The sequence below is a fragment of the Ambystoma mexicanum genome, chromosome 2p, assembly GCF_040938575.1.
Source record: "Ambystoma mexicanum isolate Mex_15411 chromosome 2p, UKY_AmexF1_1, whole genome shotgun sequence".
Taxonomy (NCBI): Eukaryota; Metazoa; Chordata; class Amphibia; order Caudata; family Ambystomatidae; genus Ambystoma; species Ambystoma mexicanum.
In genome coordinates, this window is record NC_090923.1 from 626598637 (window position 1) to 626624548 (window position 25912).

Here is a 25912-nt window from a genome sequence, read left to right on the forward strand (position 1 = left end):
AATTCACTGAATTCAATTTGGGTTATGGATTTCTTTCAATCTAATGCCACATTAGAAGATAAGGCATGGTAATAGTTTTGTTTTTAAATTGTGTTGTTCATGTTGATACTGTATTACAGAACATTATTTGAGGAGCACTGGTCGTGAGCTATTGATGTTTGTTTTTAACTTACCAACTAACTACGCTTCTACTTTCCCCTTCCTTGTTTTCAGAAACTGATGACTCTAGTTTCATATATGATCCAGACACTGGATTATATGTTGATCCGCTTTCTGGTATATACTACGACCCAGATACAAAGGTAAAGCTCTCACTGTTCTTTTCTTTATCCATTGCTGTCATGCTGTCTTAAAGCCCATGTTCTTATACTCTTGCTTCATCTTTGTTTTTTCTTTCCCATTGAATCAGCAGTTCTAGAATGTGTACCCAGATATCTTCGAATGATTGTTTGAACCTGCTTCCAACTTTGTTTTACAGGAAGAATTTCCTGTTGGGGAAAAGCCAGATCTGCACAAAGATAGTGAGGCACAGAAAGATGCACGAGGGGATAAGGGATCCTTTTCTCACTCTGCTGAAAGGAAGAGGCATAGTACTCAGGAAGGAACAAAAGTAAGAGCAGAATCTTCTGACACATTGAAGACCAGAGAGCGGGCAGAGCAGAGAAGGAGAGAGAGAGTTCGAAGTCCACCATTATCTAGAGTAGGTGTCTAAATGCCAGTCATATTTTCCATTAAATTACATATTTCATTGACTGTCGTTAACATATCACTGTTAAAATTATTGCTGTTTGAGACAACAATCCCAGAAGATAGTGCTAAAATGTAACACTAAATTCTATTAGAGTCAGAATATTTATTATTTATTCGCTGGCTGCATCGCTTTCTAATAAAACATGTGTTTTTATGTCATCACACCCCCACTTACCAGGTTCTTATTTAATGTTGAAATGTGATTGAATGTTCACCCTTAAATTGGTAGCAAATGGGCGTTTAGCATAACTGTTTTTGGGCTGAAATGCAAATTTGTTACAATGCCTACGTTTCCAACCATATTGATCTAAAACCATGAAATATATATCATACCAATATCAAGTACATTTGGTATGCATTTGCTATTTTATGCAGGTACTGGGCAGGGTTGGAAACATGTAAGAGAAAAATGAAAATAGTGAAAAAGTAACTCGGCTGGTAACAATTAAAAATTTATCTAGGTGTTTTTAAAAAGCTTTTGCTTAGTTTTACTCTGTGGTTGTAGTTTTTTTCTTCTCTATACAAACCCTCCTCATTTTCATTTCCTATTAGTTATCAGCATCAGTCATGATTAGGGTGCCCATTTATTAATCTCTGGTTATGGGGGCAATTGTCGGAATATTAATCATATTTGCCTAGAAAAGAGAGGGCGCTAGAGAGCCCAACCAAGATGGCGGCTCTGCTGTGCGCTCCTAACAGGGCTCCTGAAAACCCTGAATAAAACTGCATCTGCGGTTCCTACGGCGACACAAGCGCAGAGGTGATTACTTCCCAAAACTGCCTGAACCCATAGTGTAAGCGCGAAGCCGAGGGGGATCGCACCAGCAACGATTGAGTGGGAATACAGCCCCATCTCTAACGAGCAACCAACGACCGGCCTGAGGACAGTAGCAGTGTCGGATATTTGCTGGAGTGCTCCTTCATTCATCCTGCGCACAGAGGAAACCCGACACAGCGTGCAGTGCCAGAACCCGCCCCGTGAGGTGAGGTCATTGGAGGTACCCAAACGGAACACCGTTGGGATACAGACACTGTGGGTGGCATCGGCGGTGCTGCCAGCTCCCCCTGGCAGGGGCAGGTGAAGGCGGAGCGGGTGCCGGCAGAGCAGTGCCGGGGCTGGCTGGGGCCCCAGAGAGCATCCCGAGCAGCTGGCGGCTAGGTACAGAGTACTTCGGCATGGCGAACAAGAGGCACACTATCCGCCGAATAGCAGAAAAAACACAGCACCTCTCATGAAACGGGCCCCCTGGTCCTTGGCGTAATCTCACCCAGAACGGAAGCAGCAGACACACCACACAGGGCTCAAGTGGACGCAACGCCTCACAAACCCAACAGCTTTACAGTGTAGGCACTCTGGACCGGTGAGTGCATAGTAGCCGACGCCGCAGAGTTCCCTCCTAACCAGGCCTTCAAACCGGAAACCTCGAAGGACAGCTGCCTACCCAACACGATCGATGCACGGCCGGAGAGGTGAGCATCCCTCCCTTCCCTGCTCCCCCTGGCCCCCTCCCCTTCTGCAAACCCAGAAACTTCACCTCGCATAGGGGCGGCAGCGCCACGAAAGCCGTGGACAGCGGGGACCCCGGCGGCGATTTAGCCCGGGACTGACCAGATTTCAAAGTAAGCCTAGCACCTGGGCCCCGATCCGCACCCCTCCAACATCAAGCACAGTTGCCACAAAAAAACAGGGAAGTGTAGGTTGCGGCAAGCCGGGACCTGCCCCAAAGCCCAACAGATGGCCTGACCCATGCTTGGCCCAATGTACCACACCGCTGAAGAACCCCCCGCTGTCTTAAAATAGCGCGCAGTATGATTGAGGTCCGGACATAATATCATGAATTTAAACTTGGGAAGGGAATTATGGACAGTCGCGGAGTGGCAGGGGAACGCACCAGAAAGTGTACTACAGTTGCAGCACGATCCAATCCTGCAAGTGGCAGCAGCACTGCGACGCTGCAGTACGGAGTCTAGCCTGAAGTCTTGAGCACTGCTGCTTCACCACCTGGTCAGTGATAAGCGAAAATTCCCCAGCCTGGCCACCACGTACACACTCCGACGCTTCCCACAATAAAAGCGACAAGAACCTGTGAACAAGGACCCAGACGCGGCCGGGTGGCCTAACGTCTAAACAACTTGTGGTAGCAGCTCGGAAACTCTCAAAGTAGCACTCGACACCTAGCCTAGTTGTACGAGGTGGAGAGAGCATAAGGACACTGCCATAAATGAGACACACCGGCACGTGGAACCATCTCACGCTACTGCACAACTAACGAGGTAGAGAAGACACCAACCCATGAACACTCCAACGGGTGGCGCACCACTAGTGAGGGTAACTCACGGCAAGCGCAGGTGCTCGAGTAAAGTCAAACGGACCCGACTCCCACAAGAGCACCTAGACCAGTCACTGACCAATCAATTACTAAGACCTCCTGGCAGAATTGTTGCCCAGCTCAATACTCTAACACAACCACACGATCATAATGGGCGCAACACCCCCCAACAGGCCTAAGCCAACCTCACTAGCAGCGATTATTGAGCATGGGAAAGTCAGACAAATTACAAAGGAAGCTGACCTTTGAGTCCGGTATCACAGACAAGACTCCCGGTCCACAACCAGAGCCCCCCGAGACAGCGATTGAGCAGGACGGAAACATGCCAACAAAGAAAAAGTTGTCCCCTTTCCCATTGTATAGATTGTTAAAGTCCCTCCTAACATTAGTGGCGGCATAAACTTGTTCCTACCTTGTCTCTGTCTAAATCTTCACTGAGTATTACACAAGGGGACTACTGAGGAAATCGCTGTGTTTCTCTGCGTTGGTCAAGGTCTATGTCTGCTTCTGTAGTTTGTACCGCGCCTCTATTAATACAGGCCCTGTATGTACCAGACTGGAGACAAATGACCATATGCAACCAAGTGTATTGAAAAAATAAAAATGTATCTTACAAGTGTGTGGTGTAATAAGTTCACAGTGACACATATATACAGTGTGCAACAAGAATCAAACAAAATATAACCAAGTTTCACTTTACATTCTCAGTGCCAACATTTAGTACACAAAGTAGAAAAAAAAGCATAAGTTCAGCTTCAATGGTTCCTAAACACACATATTCCTTGTGACATACGGTCAAACTAAAAAATTATAGAGCATGTCCGGGATACCATCTGTGTTTTGAGGGACAGTTTCCTCTAGGATTAGTCATTTGAGAGGGATTTTATTGACAGGTCTCTCAACTCAAATGTTTAGGTTGACTTTTTAAGGTCTAGGTCTTTGGACTTTAGGGATATCTCGAAAATTTAGCCAACGTGTTCAAAGAACATTTGTAAAACACACTAAATGAGAGAAGAATTGTTGTATGTTCTGTGCATAATCAACTTCAGTACGCTAACTAGTGTGTACACGTTTCGGTGCTTCTATGTACTTGGAAAGTATAAGGCACCTTCTTCAGGGCGTCCAATGGGTAGCCCCGGCTATGCTTGAATCTTTGCTGGTATCGGGATCCTAAGTTTCCTGGGGGGTCCGGGTTGGGTGGGGCACTCACAGAGGACCGGAGGCAGGCGGCTTCTGGTGTAGACTGTGGAGGGCTTCCTTGTGTAGTTGAAAGTATGTAGACCTATTCTTCCATGGTGGCTGGGTTGCCATCTGGTGGTAATTGATGTAGAGTCTGGAAGGAGAGAGGGGGCCACTTCTCTGCGGCGCCTGCCTCTGGATAGTCGGAGCGTCTGTCCCTCTTCACCGCCTGAGCCTGGGTTCTTCAGTTCACCGTCCTGCTCTCCTCTGGCCCATGCCTGCAAGCACCAAAATCACCAAAAAGACGGAAACATGACCTAGATCCCAGGTATCGACATCCGAGAAATTCTGATGGACCTTAAAGCGGGTATTGGAAGCATGGATTCTAAACTAGATGCCCTATCCTCGAAGGTTGACCTGCTGCAATACCGGCTAGATAAACACAGTGACAGCTTGGACACGACCGAACAGAGGGTGTCCGACTTGGAGAGCGGAAGAACCGCGCTGATGACCATGGTGTCTGCACTAGCAGTCCAAGTGAGAGCGGTGGCAACCAAGAACGAGGACTTAGAGGGGAGAACCTGCCATAATAAAATACGACTGATGGGGGTGAGAAAGAGGCAAATCCCACAGAAGATGGAGGAATTTGTCAAAGCCATGTGTAAGGAACTATTTGGAGAAGCTGCACTATCCCACCTTTTTGTTGTCGAAAGAGCACATTGGATACCTGCCAGCCGCCCGGTCCGGTAGCGGCCCTGCGCCCCATCATTGCACGACTTTTCAATTATAGGGACCGCGATACGATCCTGCGGCTCGCCGGGGAGAAAGGAGAGCTGCAATATTACAGAGATCAAATTCCAGTATACCCAGACTTTTCACAATCCGTTCTGGTGACGCACAGGTCCTTCACAGGGAGACAACCAAATACAGTATTCGAAGGGATTGTGTCCTCCGACGTATTCCTCATCTTAGATATATCCTTCCAGCTCTGCTGGCCTCGGAAAATTTTTTCTAGAGGGCGCTGCGCGTCGACGTCCCTCGAGTCGATGTCCTTCGACAGCCGCCGTATCGACGCTCGACGTCATCCTGCCTATAAAGGCCGCGCGCAGCGTCCGTTGCTCAGTTCCGTTTTTCCGCGCTACTCGGTGCCTCGGAATACCGTTGCTCAGTTCTTAGTCAGATAATCCTATTTACCTCGAGTTATTCGATCCGTACTCGATGGCTTCCTCGTCGGAACCGACAACTCCTCGATCCGGCTTCAAAAAATGTCGAGATTGTGGGAAAAAGATGTCGTTGACCGATCCTCACAGAAATTGTCTGTGGTGCTTGGGAGCCGAACACCATTGTTCGGAGTGCGAGGACTGTATGTCCATGACAGCTAAGGCCCTGTAGGAGCGTAGGGGGAAGCTGGAGAAAGGTAAGACTTTTAAAGCTTCTTCTTCGTCGACGAAGTCGAGACATTCGTCTCCTCGTCACCATTCGCGCTCCAGGTCTCGGAGTGGGTCTCATCACTCCTTGAGATCGAAGCACTCGAAGAGGAGACGTCGAAGATCCCCTTCTCCGTCTTCCTCTTCCTCTGTTTCGCCAAAAAGAATCCCTTGCCCCACGAAACATAGTTCCCGGGCTGAATGGGAGGAATTCAGAAAAAATATGATGATCGTCTTCGAGAAAGCGGCCTCGACCCCCTCGAAGACTGCCGAGAGCGATGCTCTTGTCGAAAGACCCGAAGGTCAAAAACGCCGCGAGTCGCAGTACCAGGCGAAAGAAACCTCTCGAGCGCGTCTCGAACCCTCGAGTAGGACTATGACCTCCAAACCTTCCTCAAAGGTTCCGTCGACGTCGAGGTCGATGTCTTCGACGCCGTTGTCGAAGGGACCTTCGACACACGGGTCTGTCGACTCGACGCCGGCCTCGACACCGGCGTCGACGCCGAGAAAAGTCACGGTGACCACACATCCAGTGACGATCCCCAGGCCCTCGACGTCGATGGCGTCGATATTGTCGAGTAGAATTCCAATTCTGTCGAGGTCCTCGAGGCCTCCACCTCTGTTTTCGACGCCACGCTCGAAGCCTTCGGCGTCGACGACATCGACGTTTTCGAGGCCAATAATGACAAGTTCGGCACCCTCTGCCTTGGAAATGGGATTTACTCCCTTTATGAGTTCAGAACAATTGAGAACTATATCCTCAATTTTAGAAGAGGGTGATTTGTCTGAACAAGACACATTTGAGTTACAGGTACCTTTTTCTGAAGAGCGCAGATTAAAGGATCTTCATGATACTTTACATGAGGCAAGTGGGTTAGACACTTCCCTTGAGGTGGATTTGGCTAGGCCAGACCCGGGGGAGCATGCTGAAACCCCCTACAGAGCCTTAATGGCCAGGATTACAGAGTTCATGGGGTGGTCTACACCTTCACAATCTTTCCAGCAAGATGACCTCACGGATATTCTTGACAAAGGCCCACAAGAGGATCCAGTGGTGCCCTTTCATAAAGCTCTTCAGAGAAAGATCATGACAAACTGGGAAACCCCAGATGTAATACCAGCAGTAAATAAAAAACTGTCTGCAAAGTACAGGGTATCTTCCACAGACCCAGAGTTCTTGTCTAAACATCCATCCCCAGAAAGTCTGGTGGTACAAGCAGCATCCTCTACCGATGTCAAGACTGCTTATCCTACAGTCCCACAGGACAGGGACGATAAAAAATATGATGCTATGGCAAAGAAAGTCTTTTCAGCATGTAGCATGGCGTTAAAGTCTGTTAATGCTACTTGCACCCTTGCTAGGTTCAGCCATACACTTTGGGAGTGTGCTTCTACAGCGGCTGACTGCATCCCGGAGGGAGAAGAAAGGGATGCGTTCCTGAATATTATACAGGACGGTAAAGACGCTATGTGCGAATCCCTCCAGACGGGCATTGATTCGGCTGACAGTATCAGCAGAGCAATGGCGGCAAGTACATCAACCAGGAGGTTCGCTTGGTTGAGAAAGTCGGGTTTTGCCCCAGATGTGCAAGCCAGGCTCTTGAACATGCCATTTGATGGCTCTTCTTTGTTCGGGAAAAAGGCGGATGACAGTTTAGAGAAACTGCAAACTTCAAAAGCGGCAGCAAAATCCCTAGGAGCTGCAATCCGTCAGACTCCTTTTCGTCCCACAGGAACCTCTGCGAGGGGCAAGTCCTTTCGCTTCTACTCCGCATTCGGAAGAGGTAGAGGACGACCGGCTCAAAGGGGTCAAAGAAGAACTACCCAAGGTGGACGGGGTTGATATTCTAAAGCCGCAGCAACAGCAGGTGCCTCTTTACCATCGGCATCTGCATCAGCCGCCCCAAAACCACTCTGAGGACTCCCCTCACAGGACACCTGTAGGAGGCAGGTTGACTCAACATCTGACGGTATGGCAGGCTATCACGTCAGATGCTTGGGCATTGGAAACAGTCGCCCAAGGTTACTGCCTGCCTTTCCTACGTATACCTCAGTCATCCACCGGGGATCAGCTCTCAGAAAGCTCCAGATCCTCTCCTCTTGCAGGAAATTTTGGACCTGCTAGAGAAAGGTGCCATAGAACCGCTACCTGTAGCGGAGAGGAACAAGGGCTGGTACTCCCCTTACTTTCTCATTCCGAAGAAAGACGGAGGACTGAGACCCATCTTGGACTTGCGAGAATTGAACAAATTCCTCAGGAAAGACAAATTCAAGATGGTCACTCTTTCTCAGATCCTCCAGGCCCTTCAGTTTCAGGACTGGTTGGTATCTCTGGACCTTCAGGACGCTTATTTCCATGTGTCTATCCATCTCAAACACAGGAAATACCTGAGGTTCGCAATTGGCAACTCTCACTATCAATTTCGAGTACTGCCATTTGGGCTGACCTCCGCCCCGAGGGTCTTCACCAAGTTAATGTCGGTAGTGGCGGCAAGTCTAAGGAGGGAAGGGATTCACGTCTACCCCTACCTGGACGATTGGCTGATCAGGGCTGTTTCTCCGGAGCAAGCTCAGATCCAGCTAAATCACGTGTGCTACTCCCTTCACAAACTGGGCTTCTCCCTCAATTTAAAGAAGTCTCAAATGATACCATCGCAGAGACTCCAGTTCATAGGAGCGATCCTGGATACTTCCCTGGGAAAAGCCTCGCCACCAGAGGTGAGGGCTCAAGATATTCTACAGATGGTTACCAAGTTCCAACATGCCCAACGTCTCCCAGCCTTCGACTTTTTGAGGTTGCTAGGCCTCATGGCATCCTGCATTTTCCTTGTGCCAGAGGCTCGCCTGAGAATGAGATCCCTCCAGTGGGCACTGAGGACTCAGTGGTCACAATTCTCAGGGAGAATGACAGATCATCTTCAGGTTCCCGGCAGGGTGGCTCGAGACCTTCAGTGGTGGGCCTGTCAGGAGAACATTCTGAAAGGAGAACAGTTTTGGCAACCCTGGCCGGAGATAACAGTAGTCACGGATGCCACACTCACGGGGTGGGGAGCCCACGCCAACGACTTGACCATCAGCGGTCGTTGGTCTCCATCGGAGTCCAGACTACACATCAACCTGTTAGAGCTGAGAGCCATCAGACTTGCGTTGAAGGCTTTTCTGCCAGCTGTACAAGGGAAGAACGTCCTGATAATGACGGACAACACGGTGGCCATGCATTACCTCAACAAAAGAGGAGGCGTAGGATCACTACCCCTGTGCAGAGAGGCGATGCAGCTCTGGTTTTGGGCAATCCAAGAAGGAATCTCTCTATCGGCAGTTCACCTAGCCGGAGAGAAGAACTTGACAGCGGACGCTCTGAGCAGGCAGAACACAGTCTCCCACGAGTGGGAGCTAGCTCAGGAAGTCCTTCAAGAGATCTTCGCCCTTTGGGGAACCCCTAAGGTAGATCTGTTCGCCACCAGCCTAAACAGGAAATGCGACCTGTTCTGCTCAAGGGAATTTCCTCCGAGAGGAGCTCTGGGAGACGCGTTCATAGTGGACTGGGAGTTTCCGCTTCTGTACGCGTTCCCACCGGTCCCTGTCATTCCTCAAATGATCAGGAGGTTGAGAAGATTCCGGCGAACCATGATCCTAATTGCCCCGGATTGGGCCAGGAGAACGTGGTACCCGGACCTTCTAGACTTGTCCATCTGCCCTCCAATTCGACTTCCTCTCAGAGAGAACCTACTCTCACAGAAGGGAGGTCAGGTTCTCAATCCAGACATCAAAACCCTCAACCTTCACGCTTGGCTTCTGAACGGCTGAGGTACAAGGATTGGGACCTCCCTGATGATGTTATGGAGGTGTTGCTTTCGGCAAGGAGGCCAGCAACAAAGTCTTTATACCGCTGCCGTTGGAACAGATTTTGCAGCTGGTGTAGAGAACAGAATATCGACCCATTTTCATGTGGTACACCAATGGTTTTGTCCTTCCTACTATATTTGGCAAATTCAGGCCTTCAAGTTGGCACCATTAAGGGCTATCTCGCAGCGCTATCTATCTTTAAGCGTACTGCGGAGGAACCATCCTATTTCAAATTGCCCTTGGTAATAGTTTCTAAAGGGGTTAACCAATGTTTATCCCCCAAGACCATTCCAAGTTCCCCTATGGGATTTAAACTTAGTACTAACTTTCCTGATGGGTACACCTTTCGAACCTCTCCATTCTTGTTCGTTAAGATTCCTTACCCTTAAGACTGTTTTATTAATAGCACTTACATCTGCTAGAAGGGTGAGCGAATTACAAGCTCTTTCTTGTAAACCCCCTCATACAATCTTTCACAAAGACAAAGTTGTCCTGCAAGTGAAGCCTAATTTCCTCCCAACGGTAGTTTCTGAATTCCATATCTCTCAGAAGATTACCCTACCATCTTTCTATCCTCCTCCTCACCCGGGGAAAGAGGAAGAGAGGTTACACAGACTAGACCCTAGGAGGGTTTTAAGTTTTTACATTAGTAGACTAGCCAGGATAAGACAGGCAGACCAGCTGTTTGTAGGTTATGCAGGTCACAAGCTGGGGTTACCAATAACTAAGACCATTTCCAGATGGATCATTCTAGCCATTCTGGAATGTTATAAACTGGCAGGGAAAGAGCCCCCTCAAAACCTTAGGGCTCATTCGACCAGAGGTATTGCAGCTTCATCGGCCCTCAAAAGAGGCATGCCGATTAAAGACATATGTGCGGCCGCTACATGGTCGTCTATCCATACCTTTACACGTTTTTACAATCTGGATTCCTCCTCTAGTCAAGAGACTAGGTTTGGAAGGGCTGTACTGCATTCTATTCATCAATAGAAGACAGCGTGAAGTCAGTACTCCCTCCTCCGAATATAGAATACTGCTATGGGAGCCTATCTAAGATGAGGAATACGTCGGAGGACACAATCCCTCCGAAGAACAAGTTACTTCTTACCTTGTAACGTTCTTTCGACGGGATGTTCCTCCGACGTATTCCTCATCGACCCTCCCATCCATCCCCGCAGTTCTACTTCCCTTGTTGTTGCAGCTTACGCTCCTTCAGGGTGATTAGTCTAGTCCAGACAGTTATACTGTGGGCTACAAAACGGAACTGAGCAACGGACGCTGCGCGCGGCCTTTATAGGCAGGATGACGTCGAGCGTCGATACGGCGGCTGTCGAAGGACATCGACTCGAGGGACGTCGACGCGCAGCGCCCTCTAGAAAAAAATTTCCGAGGCCAGCAGAGCTGGAAGGATATATCTAAGATGAGGAATACATCGGAGGAACATCCCGTCGAAAGAACTTTACAAGGTAAGAAGTAACTTGTTCTTCTATGCTCTCCCCGGCAAAACTCCATGTCCAACACGCCGGGAAGACACAATTCTTTAACACACCTGAAACAGTAAGCAACTTTCTCAATGAAATCGGCTGCCGACCTTCCCACAGCAACCTGAGACTGGTGAGGGATGAGCGGGGCAGAAGAGACATGCCCTGAGTACGTTATGAAATAAGCAACAACCTATATGCCCCTCAACATGGAATTGATGAAGCGATACTTACACAGGGGGAGGAGGCACTTTAGTTCATCTCAAACAGCTTACTGACACAATGACCTACTAAAAATAACACCCCAGGCATAATCCGGTATAACGCCCGATGGGACCCCAAGGACTTGTTTGCGAACTAGCGCCCTGAGCTCAGCACTGTTGGAAAGTTATTGCTTTGGGGGGGTGGGTACAACTGACGGGCGGGTTGCCTGTGTGTGTGTGTGTGTGTGGGTGGGGGCGCGATGGGAGACTTCACTGCAAGTTACCTCGAGCAGTGTTCATCAAGTTGGGGAAGGGAACCTTACAGAAGAATGTGCTAAGCGTGGGCCTAGTCCCCGCCGACACACCCCGCTGTCAGACTCGGGGAAACAAAGAAAACATGCATACACTAGTAAAGCAATAACTAAGAAAGATGAATACATCCTTTTCAAACATAGTGCGAACCTAAGACATTCAGGGTAGCAACATGGAACATTAGAGGGGGAATAACCCAACTAAAACTAGGAGAATATCTCAATACCTTCAAAGACACAGTCGATATTGCTCTAATACAGGAGACCACCTTCTCCCCTCCTCTGAGGGATAGTGGGCCACTAGCTGGGGTTGCCACAGATACTATTCTTCCTTCTCATCCTATGCTAGCGGAGTAGCCATACTGATTAACAAGGAACTAAATTTCTGACTACTGTCAGTGGACCGAGCTGAGACAGGCAGAGCACTGCTGGTACACAGGGTACAAGAGGGGAGTATAGTCGTCTTGGTAAACACATATGGGCTGAACATTGATAGCACCAACTGATTTGACTGGGTGATGACACACTTAACAGCCCATAACTCGACCACGACCATATGGGGCAGAGACCTGAACACCATCCCAGACCCCAAATGGGACAAATCACACACGACCACTGGCACCTTCACCAAGGCGAGCCTCCAAGTACAAGAAATTTGCAGAACCTATAACCTAATAGGTTTTTGGAGACTTAGCCACATAGACACTCAAGAGTTCACCTACCACTCCTGGGTTCATGGCACCACCTCTAGTCTGGACTACTTACTAGTGCCTCGCGAGGGGAGGTTCCACTGGGGAGAAAGTCAGATACTTTCTGACCACTCTCCAGTCAATTTTGAATGCACAACCACAAATAGCGATGGAAGGGGGGTAGAGTAGGGGGGGGATAACAGCTGGAGATTTACACCAGGAGCACTCCAAGATTCGGTGTTTGCCCAAGGACTCCTAGACGAAATTAAGTCATTCCTTACAACTAATCAGGCGTCTCTGTCACAGAGTGGGACCCTATGGGAAACATTAATATGTTACATCCGTGGGATATGTATGGCCAAAGAAAATGCGATCTTGAAAACCATTAGAAGAGAACTCGCTGAGAACGAAACCCAGTTTAAGGGATTAGAGAGGACGTACACTGAACACAAGCGCCCTCAGACTCTGGCCTTACTCAGGGAAGAGCTAGATAAATTTAGGGTCAACACTGACCGAGAGGCCCAGCTCCTGGCACAAGGACATCAGGTCCAGCAGTACGGCGAGGGCCAGGAGCCCGCCTGGCAAGACTGGTAGCAGCTGATAGACGGCCTCCACACATGAACTGTGTCCGTGACCCCCACGGAAGAGTCGTTCGTTCACAATAAAAGCAAAATTGTAGAAGTGTTTCGTACCTTCTACCAGTACCTTTACAGTTCCAGATCCCCGAACGACCCAATAGCCCTACGGGAATACTTGGAAGAGACAGAACTGTACTGGGTCAAATGAGAGAGTCTTTAAATAAACCGATTACCCCTGAAGATATACTAGCGGCAATAAAAGAACTGCCAGAGTCCAAATCACTGGGCCCTGACGTACTGTCTGGTAAATTCTATAAAGCGTTCGCCCGACCCTTGCGGGTCTTCTATCAGTATACAAAGAGGCACTTGAGAAAAGATGCCTACCACCTACACTACGCGAAGCTTACATTTTGCCTCACAAACCTGGGAAACCCCCTGAAGATTGCACCTCGTACAGGCCGATTTCACTAATGTGGATAGTAAAATCGTCGCCAAGATCCTCACTAAACGATTACTTCCACTAATGCCAGGATTGGTTTTAGCAGACCAGGCAGAATTCATAACAGGGCAGAATACGACATTAGTTATTCAGCAGCTCTTCTGTATTATAGAGGTGTTGAACCCATCGACCCAGGCAGTGGTGGTCCTTCTTGATGTAGAAGAAGCCTTCGCCTCGATCGAATGGCCATACCTCTTTGCAGTACTACAGAAATTAGGCCTAGGGACATTTTCCCTGAAACTAGTCTCACTCCTTTACACAAAACCCTTCGCTAACATCATACTAGGGAAAACGCAGTCGACACACACTGATGTTACGCTCACCTGGCTCCCACAGATGCGTCGATCTGGACTGGACTGCTGCGGTCTCCACAAATGTGACGCGTAGGGCCGAGATGACGGACTGGACTGGCCCACCTAGCTTCGTTTGCTTGGCCCGTAGGAATATTCTTCTGCAAATGGAGAAAGGGAATTAACCACCCGTGGAGTTGAGCGTAAATCCCCCCACCCCGCTGTTCTCCCCACTGATCACCTTGGATGTCCCCTCTTATAGTCTCACCTGATGATTTGAAAAGATGAGCTCTCCATCCTGCATTGAGCGCAGGGGCACGTAGATAACCAGTTGCTTCACTGGCTTGAAGGAATTGGTGAGTTCCAGGACAATATTGACTCTGATATTCCCGGCAAGACGCCGTAAGTGTGTAGTTCGTAAGAGTTCAAATGCCTGACTTTCACTCTTGTCCGATTCCTTGCAGGTTGCAGCTTGACCCTACTGAAGAGTTCCTCGTGGCAACCGGTAATGTTCTGGTAAGGATTTGTATTATCCAACACAGTTCGATAAAATAATGTCCATATGTAACCTGTTGCTTTCTCCCTTATTCAGGCGCTGAGAGAAAGTATGAAGTCTCGGGGAATAATGCCTCCGGCGGTAAAATCAGGTAAGTCTTTTGTGGTGAGGAGGTTTCCCCTTGTTAGTCCCTTGTTTCACCTTGCTGTCCTTTTGTTTCCCCTTAGGGGCCGGGGTTCGGCTAGGATGCAGTGGAAGCTGCGCCGACCCGAGAAATCAGGTAAGTCTATGGGGGTATTCCTCTGTGTATTCCCTTGGCTCACCTTGCTGTTCTTGTCTTCTCCTTAGGTGCCGGAATGCGGCGGGAACATGCAGGAGGATGCAGTGAAATGTGAAGATGCTGCGAAGGCCGGTGAGTTCAGCGCGGCGCTGCAGCAGGTGAGGCGACGCGCATAAAATAACTTCTTTCTTCCAGCTCGAAGGCGCGATGGATCGGGAATTCAGGTAAGGATCAAAGGTATTGCTCTTGTTCTAATCTTTTCTCCTTCTTTCTCCCTTTTTCTAGGAGCTCCAAACTCGAGGCGGGCGTGGCAGAAGACTGGATGCAGACTTGCCGGCACAGTGAGCGTTACGCTGCTGGATGCAGAATAACGCGAAGCGTGTGCTGCTCTTCGGGCGTGGTTTAAATAGCCTCCAAAGTAGTCCCAGGTAAGTATTCCTCCCCAGCCCCACCCGAGTAAAAAAAACAAATAGTCCCAAGGTAAAATAGTCCCTTCCAAGCCTCGTTTGGCTTGGAGCTCTTGCAGCATGGTCTGCATCAGGTGAGTTTGCAGCATGGTCTGCATCAGGCAAGTTTTAATCGATGAGCCTGGCGCCTATGGCGCCAGGACTGACTCTCCATATGAGCCTGGCGCCATAGGCACCAGGACTGCACCCAAATAGCCCCTAGCGGGGGTTGTTGGGCTTGCTTGGGGTAACTTGATGCCTGCTTCCGGGGTTGCTGGACTTGATCTGGGTCCCCGGGGGTAGGCATCATGACAAAGAACTAAAAAGAGGGACCAGACAGGGCTGCCCTTTGTCGGCCCTGCTGTTTGCCCTCACGATGGAACCACTGGCCGCAGGCCTTAGAGCTAGACAAATGGAAAAAGAACTCACCCTAGGACCCCATAAATTGATCCTATCATTATACGCTGATGACGTGGCCCTCTTTGTCATCGACCCAGTGGAGAATCTGAACCCAGTGATGAGGGAGGTGCTCAGGTTCGTGCGCTTTTCAGGGTTAAAAATGAACCACAATAAATTGGTGGTATTCCCCTTAACAGCGGATACAGTAGTGTTTAGGGACGACTTAGAGTTCCGATGGTAGTCTACGGGAATTTGGTACCATGGGGTAATGCTGTCAAGAAATTGTGAATAACTCTTCTGTGACAACTGCAGGAAGACGATTGACTTACTTTGCGACAAAATATCACGGTGGCGGCACCTCCCACTCACACTATGGGGCCGAGTCTCAATCGTAAAAATGATTATATTACCCAAAGTGTTATATCTGTTCGCCAACATCCTGCTGCTACTGTCAGTTATTTACGGCGCTTACTCAGCCTGATCCTAGAGTTAATATGGGCAGGTAAACCAGCCAGAGTGGCTCACACGATTCTTGTTCAACCGATAACAAAAGGAGGATTAGCGTTAGCTGATTTAGAGCGCTATTACTGCGCCGCACAAGTGCAATTCTTAGGACACTGGTATGCCACCCCACTCATCCGCCCCCACATCCAAATTGAGCGTACCCTGATAACCCCCAATCTCCTGCGGGCAGCGATCATAGGAGAATTTTAAATGTAGTGCTGATTACATATGAAATTTGGAGAAAAAAAAGAAGAGTGGTGTCACGGTTAGATTCTCGCCCCGCCCGGCAATATTTATCCCAGGGATATGTCCCTCATGACACAGAGAGTCTACCTCCAGTGGGCAGATAAACTAAAGATAGATGCACTACAAGATTTGTTTGTAGAGGGAAGTTTTTTGACGATCCAGCAGGCATGAGAATGTGGTGCAGATTCAGCTTTAGACGTATTTATATACTTCCGACTCTGACATGCACTCAAATCATTGTTTTCTTAATTTCCGATACAACCACCCACATGGCAACTCCTCCATGTGGTAATTCAAACTCAAGGAGAAGGCAAGCTGGTATCCAACATATATAAGGACCTCCTTACGAACAACACACACAGGCTGGCAACCCCAAAAGAAAGGTGGTAAAGGACAATGGAGAGTACGATTACAGAAGATGATTGGCATATATACTGGGGCAAACACAAAGGGTTTCCTTAAACTCGAGATACAAGCTAATTCACTTTAACTTCGTTCATCAAGTGTATCATACACCAGCCAGACTTCAGACACCACCCATCCACATCGGCAGCCTGCGTGAGATGTGGCAAGTCCCCAGCAGGATTTCTTCACCTAGCGTGGGAATGCCTGGCAATTGGTCAATTCTGTCTGGAGTATTGGACAAAACCTCTGCGATAATCTAGAACGACGGGTGCACAACCCAAAAGTGGCAATGCTAGGGTACACCAAAGACTTAAAACCCTCGGTGAGGAGACTAGCCGGTCTACTGTTAGTTCTCGCATGAAGATGCATAGCTATAACTTGGGGGTGGGGTCACTTACCCACACTGCAACTAAGCCTCCAGAATGTAGCGTACTGTCCCGATGTGGTGTCGACTTTCATCAAAGCTCTACCCCTGCATGCACGACCTCCAGACATATGGGGACCTTATATTAATCACTTATTAACGTCTTCGGCCTACACCTTCGCAAGATGCTCCCATCCTTTTCTCCTTAATTCCAGAACTTTCTTCTACTACTGAACACTGGTCATTAAATAATGGCATGGCTTGGAAAGACCTTCTGTTCAGGTATCGGTTTAAGGGGGGTGTTGGGTCCACACGCTGCACATTGCACGTTGTTGTAATTTGTTACTGTTTTGTTGAATAAAGGATGAAAAAAAAGTGCCTACAAAAGAAATTAACTTTTACTGATTATTGATCACAGTCTACTATTCTCTGCTGAGAGTTACAGGCCATGCTCTTTCAATTGGAGGTACAATTCCTTTCATGAGGATGTGACTTCTGTGATTGGTACATATGCATCCTTTATTGGGGTAATATGTTCCTGGAGTGATCCCATTTTGTAAATGTTAAGTAGCCCAAGTCTGCGTTTGGAAATCAAACTCCTAAAGCATCAACAACTGTCTCAATGAAGTTTCATGCATGAAGTTTCATGCACTTAAATTTAAGGTACAATTTGACGCTAGCCGGGACAATAGCTGAACCAAGGAACGATAAGATCAAAATGCTAAATTGGAATGTCCGGGGACTAGGTTCCCAGATTGAGAGAAGGAAAATATTAGCATGCATTAATAGGTTGGGCCCCAAGATAGTGTTCCTGCAGGAAACGCACTTAAGCCAGCAAGCTGGAAAGCTTGCCCCTAGTTGGGGAGCACATCAATACTACACATTATGCTCCACCAGGGCGAGAGGAGTGGTGACCCTCATACATAAATACTTGCCATTTGCAAATCTCCACACTGAATGTGACACAGAAGGTAGATATGTTCTGGTACACGGTACCCTTCTTGACAGGGAGGTGGTATTACCTAATATATACGCCCCTAACATAGAGAACCCTAATTTCTTTTCCACTTTATTTGAAAAAATGGCGAAATTCCCAACGGCTTACCTGATATGCGGCGGTGATATTAACACCATTCTGGACGTATATCTAGACCGCACATGGGACCATCCGAGAGCACTGTCTAAATCCGCCCAAATGATACTTACCCACATGATGGATTTGAACTTGACGCATGGCGCTCCTTAAACACTACTAAAAGGGCATACACATTCTATTAGTCCGTGCATGATATGCATTCTAGAATAGACCTGTGGTTGGTCGCTGATGAAGTATTAGGCTGGGTTACTGACACTCACATATACCCTAGAACATTTTCCGACCACTCACCTGTACAGCTAACATTTTGCATCCCCGACGTAAAACTGGACAGACCACCCTGGAGGTTTAAAGCAGCTGCCCTCCAGGATGTGGTCTATAAAACGACACTAGCCCAGCATATACAAGAATACTTCGAAATTAATGAGGGCTCCGTGTCCAGTCAAGCAGTGTTATGGCAAGCATTTAAAGTCTGCATCATAGGCACTGCAATGTCCACTGAATTCGGGGTCTTTAAAGACATTCGCAGAGACCTGGCGCACCGTGAAGCAGACATTGCTATTAGACAAAACCAGTACGTGCAGTCGCCGTTCCCCCATATAGGACTAGAGACTAAAACGATACTAGATGAATTTAGGGAAGCGGCTGATCGCGAGATCTGCTACTTCGACAGGCCTGCGGCAGCACGTCGCTATGTGGAGCGTGAACGCCCTGGGAGACTACTGGTCAGAATGGTCCGGGGAGAGCGAGGCCCGACTACCATCCCATGCATAAAGCAAACAGACGGTACTGTGACCACAGACAAACAAAAGGTAATGGGGACGTTTGATGATTTCTAGAAGTGGCTGTACTCTCCCCAGAGCGACACCACTGCCGAGGAAATAGATCAATACCTCTCCTGCATACCCACAACACTACTAGCAGACGCCACTAGAGAGGCTTTTGAAAGCCCAATCACAGAAGCAGAGAGGCCATAAAAACGTTACCCATGGAAAAGCACCAGGCACTGATGGCCTCTAGCGGAATTCTATAAAGAATTCAGCCAGCTCCTCGTGCCAAGGCTACACGCAGTATGGACAGAGGCTCTGGAAAAAGGGTAATTGCCCGAAACCACCAGGGAAGCGGCCATAACCTTGCTCCTAAAACCATGGAAACCACCAGAAGACTGTGGCTCCTACAGACCACTATCGTTCATTAATACTGACGCTGAGATCTTTTCAAAAATACTAGCCATCCGACTTACCGCGTTAATGCCCTATATAGTTTATAAAGACCAGGTGGGATTTGTCACCGGTAGATCCACCGCCACAAATATTAGACGTTGTCATAAGATCCTGACGGAAATACCGGAGGGGAGACAGAGGGTGGCAGTCTCCCTCGATATGCAAAAAGCATTTGATACAGTATATTGGCCCTTTTTGTTCAGGGTATTACAGAACTATGGGTTTGGCCCGAATTTCATTAAGTGGATACAAATATTATACACACGCCCCTATGCCAGGATAAGCACCAATGTCTCCCTATCAGACATACTGGAGCTCCATGGAGGCACCAGACAAGGATGCCCACTATCACCTCTTCTTTTCGCATTGGTGATGGATCCCCTAGCAGACATACTCTGGGCACGCTACAGCTCGAAGGGTTTGCTCGAAGCCAAAGTGGAAATCATCACATTGTACGCTGATGACATTTTATTATACCTTAACAACCCAGATTGCATGCTCGGGAGGGTCCTGTCAGAGGTTAGAACTTTCGGTGGGCTCTCTGGACTAAGACTTAGCGCTAACAAATCTGAAATTTTTCCACTCAACAGAGGCAACGACAGCACCGAGTGAACTCCACGGGCTCATTTGGAGCCCGATACATATTCAATATTTAGGGGCATATGTGGCTAGGACGGCTCAATTAACCCGTGCCTTGAACTATAACACCTTGGCTGATGTTTTGTGCGCTAAAATGACACACTGGAATGCCCTACCAATCGCATTGATGGGTAGAATCGCCCTCATCAAAATGATAAAACTCCCTAAACTCTTCTATCTATTCACCACAGTCCCAGTATGGCCCGGTAGAGCACTGTTTACCAAAGTAAAGGATGCCTGCAGCACATTCATATGGGGGGACATCCCAGATTGAGTTGGAGGATGCTAACAGAGTCATATCCACAGGGAGGTTTAGCGGCACCAGACTTTGAACTCTATTATTTAGCCGCGCAGGCACATTATGCCGCCCAATGGGCTACAGACTTCCTCAAGCCCAAGGGTATGAACGACCACCACCCAACTAAACCCATCACACTACTCCACAATATGACGAAGCCTCGTCCCAAGCCTCATAACTCCATTGACCCAACACAGGTCACAATCCCAGCTTGGGCTAGAATTAACGAGATGTTTGGCACTAACAAATTGTACAATCCGAGCATGCCAATCTTGGGCGACCCTCAAATACCACCCACCTTAGACAAGGAGACTGCGGCACAGTGGAGTGCCAAAGTCCAGTAGGGTCAACTGTTCCCAGATAAACGATTTGCGACTTGGGATAACCTCAAGGACATAGTAAGCGATACGGCCAAACACAGGCTATATTATATGCGTATGAAATAATCAATTGCACATTTATGGCCAGACTTCCCAGGGGAACCAGAAATAAACTTGGGCCTGGGGTATATGTTTACTGCAGAGAGAGGGAAAATGTCAGCGTGCACACTATGCAGGACCATTACTCAGACTCGCCCAACAGAAACACGGAGCGCCAAAACTAAGTGGGAACAAGATCTGGGGCATCAAATAGAAGATTACCAATGGCAACAGATATGTACTCTAACCAAATATATATCATGCAACGCCAGATATAAACTAATGCATTATAAAATCGTCCAAAGAACACATTACACTCCAGCCAAACTGAAGCGTATATACCCAACAATAGCAGGCACATGCCCAAAATGTTACTCCGAAGAAGCAAATATTTTCCACATGCTGTGGGCATGTGAAAAACTGAAAGAGTACTGGGTGGACATTTGTGCAGCCCTAGACGAAATGGCTGATCAGCCTATCGAATGGTCACCAATGCTATGCCTACTGGGTGCTACAGGAAAGATGAACCCTAATTGGAGGAAACTACTGAACTTGAGTCTATTGATAGCCAAGAGAGCCATACTGATGAAGTGGAAATGTAAAAATCCACCAACGAAGCGAGATTGGGATACAGATATGATATGGACAAGCGACATTTAAGAATTATACATAGACTCGGTACACCCCACATCGAGACCCAGGAACATATGGGACAGATATAAGCAATACCTGTCCAACAAAACAGCAGCCGACGACCCAGAATGATGTAAAATGCAACAGATTGTATTGTGATTGTCTCATACTGTGTGCAACTATAAATAAAGGTTTAAAAAAAGAAAAAAACTAGATTACATGTTTATCTGGGACTCAATAGTGACTAGTTTTCATGGTTTAAATATTAAAGATTGCCAGGAGAGTGACCCAAAAAAAAGGTACAATTTGACACAAAGGGAATGTGGATTAATAAAACAATACATGTTAGCTTGGAACAGCCCCCCAGAAAATCTATTGTTGACACAATGTTATGATATTAACGTAGGTTGTCCTTCTTGATTACCTTTGTATGAATACATTCCACAATACTTTTAAAAATGTTAGCAAAGAGCTTTTTAAACTTTCCTTCTTTGAAGCCCCTCAGCCGAAAAATACTTACCCAAAGGTTTTGTTGGGCAGACTTATTTTATTTTGAGCAAAGAATGATTGTCATTCAGAAGCTGTCATTTAAAAATACAAAAATGTCCATTGAGCAGGCGCCAAGATGACTGCATTGCTCTGCTTGGGCGTTGGTTGAACTTCTGAAGTTGTGGCAACATCTGTGCTGTTCACAAGCTGACTTGCACCACATTGAACAAGGATGGGTTGTTGCAATGAGGCACTATTGAGAACAGGAGGTGTGTATGGCTTGTGGAGCCCACATTGTTTTTAGAGGAATGCTGGCCTGAGGCTGCATTATGCAGTTCAGTATGGCACCTACACCCATAATTCAGATTGCCATAATGGCCTGTTGAGAGACGCAGTGCATTATAATGCTGGCGGTGGAAGATATGGTGCACATATGGGAGGGGTACTGTGAAACTGCTGGTGAAATGTTTCCCCGGTATGAGGGTTGTGAGTTTGGAGGATGAACAGGAGCTGGTACAGGACATACTAATTGAAGGGATTTTACTCTCAGATATCGAGAGACCAGGACTTGGTGGAGTCAGAGCATTTTAGAGTTCCTTGCAGCAGCCTTACTGATAACAGATGGGAGATCCTTAATTAAGTTTTGCCCGAGCCTTCTCTGGAAAATCAAATACAGTAACCTTTGAAAAGGTGTGTTGACTACACCCTGTGGTTTGGTTCAGCAATGAGAAGTGAAAGGAATGGGATACTATGGGTCGACAGTACAAAATGACACAATTAGCAGGATTGGTGGATTCTCTTGAAGCACTTTATATAGGCCAGCATGTCACAACCAAAGCTCCCTCAACTAAACCTCCTGATCGAGTCAGATTCTCACAAGTCTCCATCCATGAGGTAGAAACAATCATTGCCTCCCTCAAACCCTCAAGGAGACAGTTACTCAGCTCAGATTATTAAAGATGCCGCCTTTTATCTATGAATTAATTAATGCGCGTTTTCATCTAGCACGGTCCCTAGCAACTTTAAGGAGTCATGGATCTTACACCTCCTAAAAAAGCAATCTTTGGGCCCTACCATCCCTACTAATCACAGGCCAATTACCACCGTACCGTTCCTACACAAGATACTAGATAAGGTGGCTTACATTCATATACAGGAGTACCTAGAAACCAATCGCCTCCTAGGAGTCCGCCAATCTGGCTTTAGGCCACAACATGGTACTGAAACAGCATTATTAGATCTAAAGACTCAGATCGAAGAACTCAAAGATAAAGGAAACATGGCCTTGCTACTTCTCCTTAATCTTTCTGCTACCTTCGATTTGATGGACCACAAAGTACTATGTACACAACTTCGCTCAGCGGCTCACTTTTCACAGGATGCGATTACCTGGATCAAATTCTTTTTGAACAGGAACACGAGTCTTCTCTCCTCTAGTGGCTGCTGACCCTATTCCAATAACCTGTGGTGTGCCACAAGGTTCTTGCGTCTCACCAACAATATATAATGTATTTACAAAGCCACTATTCGATGACCTGGACCATCTTGGTCTCACCTACACAAATTATGCAGATGACACCCAGATCCTCATACTGCTTACTGGAGAGTACAACAAGGGCATGGCACTAGTGAATAAAATGTACCTAACCATCCAGCCATGGATGGCCACACACTGCCTATGCTTGAACGACGATAAAACCGAGTTCTTGATACTCTGATCTACAGCCAACCTGAACTAACTTAGTACTAAATACACTTCATTCAATATCGATGGGAACAACATTAAAGTGGTAAAAGAAGCAAAAACCTTAGGTTTTTACCTCGATTCAGCCCTTACACTAAGTAAGAAAGTCCATGCCATGGCCTCCTCTACAGCATATACCCATAAGGTAATCAGAGCCTGCAAACCCTTTCTCTCCAAAGAAAGCTGTACGATCCTAGCTAGAGCCCTCATCTTCTCCAAGCTGGATTATTGCAATACATTGTACCTGGGTGCAAGCAAATTCTTGAAAAGAATGCGCTCAGAACAGCACTTGGCATACCCAGGAGAGAACATATATTGGAGCTGAGGAGACTGAACAAATGGCTTTCCACCTAGTACAAAATCACGCTGAAAACTGTCTCATTAACCCATAAATGTCTTAATCAAACGGCCCACTCTATCTCTCAGAGAGAATCATCAAAAATCCACCTCCCAACCTACAAGGACAATCAATTCATGTTGTCTGATCGTTCCTAGATTCAAACTAAAATACGCAGGTGGTGGTGGGGGGGGGGGTAGTAGTTTTCCTGTTATGGCTGTGCAAGCCAGGAATGCCCTCCTTCGCTCTTTGAAAGCTGACCAACCCTTTCATAGCTTTAGGCGAAACACCATAAATTGGCTTGTAGCTAATGACCACTGACACAACTCGATAGTCCAAGCCTTGCTCATGTGTGGTTATGACTCCTTGGCACTGTAACCACTGCCATTGACTGCCAATGTACTTTCTTCTGCACCTGTACCACATCAATATACTCTGTTTTTATTAAGTATAAATCAATTGTAACTATTGTAATTCATGCCGAAAGTTTACTTGCAATTCTATGTAAGGTGCCCAGATACCTCCGGGTTTGGTGCGCCATATAAATCAATAAACAAACAAATAAGTGTCTGTGTAAACTCTATTTTTACATCTATGGAAATGTATATGGTGGCTCTGGCCTCAGAGTTTCAATGATGAGACAGCGTGTCAAAGGTGCACAGGGAAGTTGCAGAATCAGAGACCGTGGTGGACTCTATGTGAAAGGAACAATTCACCAAGTATGATTATTGAATAGTGGCCTATATTATTTTCCTCTGAAGAAAAAAATGTAAAAGCTGATAAAAGCAATTATATGTACGTTCTGGTTTGGCTAAAGGGCGATGCCACTGACCTGAGAGTTTCAGTAAGCCCTTCCTTAATAACACCATGCTAAAGCATACCAGAGCAATCAAGCTGCTGAAAGAGGTCCAGTGCGGAGTAGCTTAGGTCTCTATGCCCAGCAGGCACTGGACCCACGTCTGGACATACCCATCCCACTTGGGGTGACTATAGCAAAACAAAAGGGGTGATGGCTCACTGATAATGCCCAATGAGGCCGAAACATGTCTGAGGATGCTTGTGGTCTCATGCAGAAGGGATGTGACCTAGCAGTTCTGGCTGGACTTCCTGCCCTTTTGGGGGTTGAGACCAAGTCTGATTTGTATATTGTCTTTCCCCTTTCTATAATGGCTTGGCAGGCGAAGAATGATCGTCTGGAGGATTGCCTAGAGCAATTGTCAGATGTTTTAGATTAATTCTAAACCTTCCAGCAATCATCTTTGTTTTGCTACTCTCAAGCAACTGCATAGTGGTGCCTATGTTTTTTTTGGGTATGATGGTGGCCTGTGTCCTGCCAGTACCCATGGCCACGGTGCGTCTACTGCCTGCACGCAGATGAATTGCACCTCGAGGAGGCCTGTGCGTTCTGCAAGGATATGTCCTCCTGTACCATGTAGGACCATCACAAGCGACTCGCTGACTGGCTGGAGTCGAAGAGCTGGGCGGTAATACCTTGGTGAAGCCGGCTGTGACGTCAGGCCCCCTCCCGAGCACCCCGGTGGGAGGCCGGCTGGCGGAGTTCGTCAGCGTGTGGAAATCCATCCCCACCGACCGTTGGATGCTTGATGCCCTGGCCCACGGACACACTCTGGAGTTCCAAGGGAAGTGTCCCTGTTTTCCACCTGTGGACAGGAAAGAAAACCACATTCCTCAACTACTTCTGGAGGTACGAGCAATGCTGAAAAAGGGCATGATAGAACTCGTTCCGAAGAGGCTCCAGGGCTCCCGAGTATACTCGCGGTACTCCCTCTTCCGAAAGACCACCGCTGGCCTCAACAAATACATAAAATACCAGAAATTCCAGATAGTCACCCTTCAGAACGTGCTGGGACAGCTGGAAGAAGGGGACTTCCTGCCGTCGCTGTGCCTGTAGGTTGCCTACTTCCACATAACCATACACATGGGGCATTGGAAGTTTCTGCGTTTCGTGGTCCAAGGGCGGCATTACCACTTCAAGGCCATTCCTTTGGGTTGATCTGCCCCAAGGGTCTTCACCAAGTGCCTGGCACCGGAGGCGGCGCGGCTGAGCCTGCAGGCGATCCACGTCTACCCCTACCTGGACTATTGGCTCATCCGAGCGGAGTCAAGGGAACTCGCCGTCGAACACAGCGAGGACTGTCTGCCTGCTCACGGAACTGGGGTTCTCGATAAACTATGCGAAGGTCTGCTTGGTGCCATCGCAGGACGCTCTGTTCCTGGAAGCCAGGCTCAACACAGTGGCGCGAATGGCTTCACTGTCGGAGGAGAGCATAAAGGCCATTCTGGGCAAGGT

General features: G+C 47.7%; 1 protein-coding gene across 2 annotated transcripts in view; it reads left to right on the plus strand.

Annotated features, from left to right (window-relative positions):
• The window catches only part of RBM6 (RNA binding motif protein 6), a 1836548-nt gene that overhangs the window by 1226342 nt on the left and 584294 nt on the right, over positions 1-25912 (plus strand). For both annotated transcript variants that reach the window (XM_069644148.1, XM_069644149.1), the window contains exons 15-16: positions 214-302; positions 479-700. In XM_069644148.1, the coding sequence (XP_069500249.1) occupies positions 214-302; positions 479-700 (311 nt within the window). The remainder of the gene's footprint in view (positions 1-213; positions 303-478; positions 701-25912) is intronic.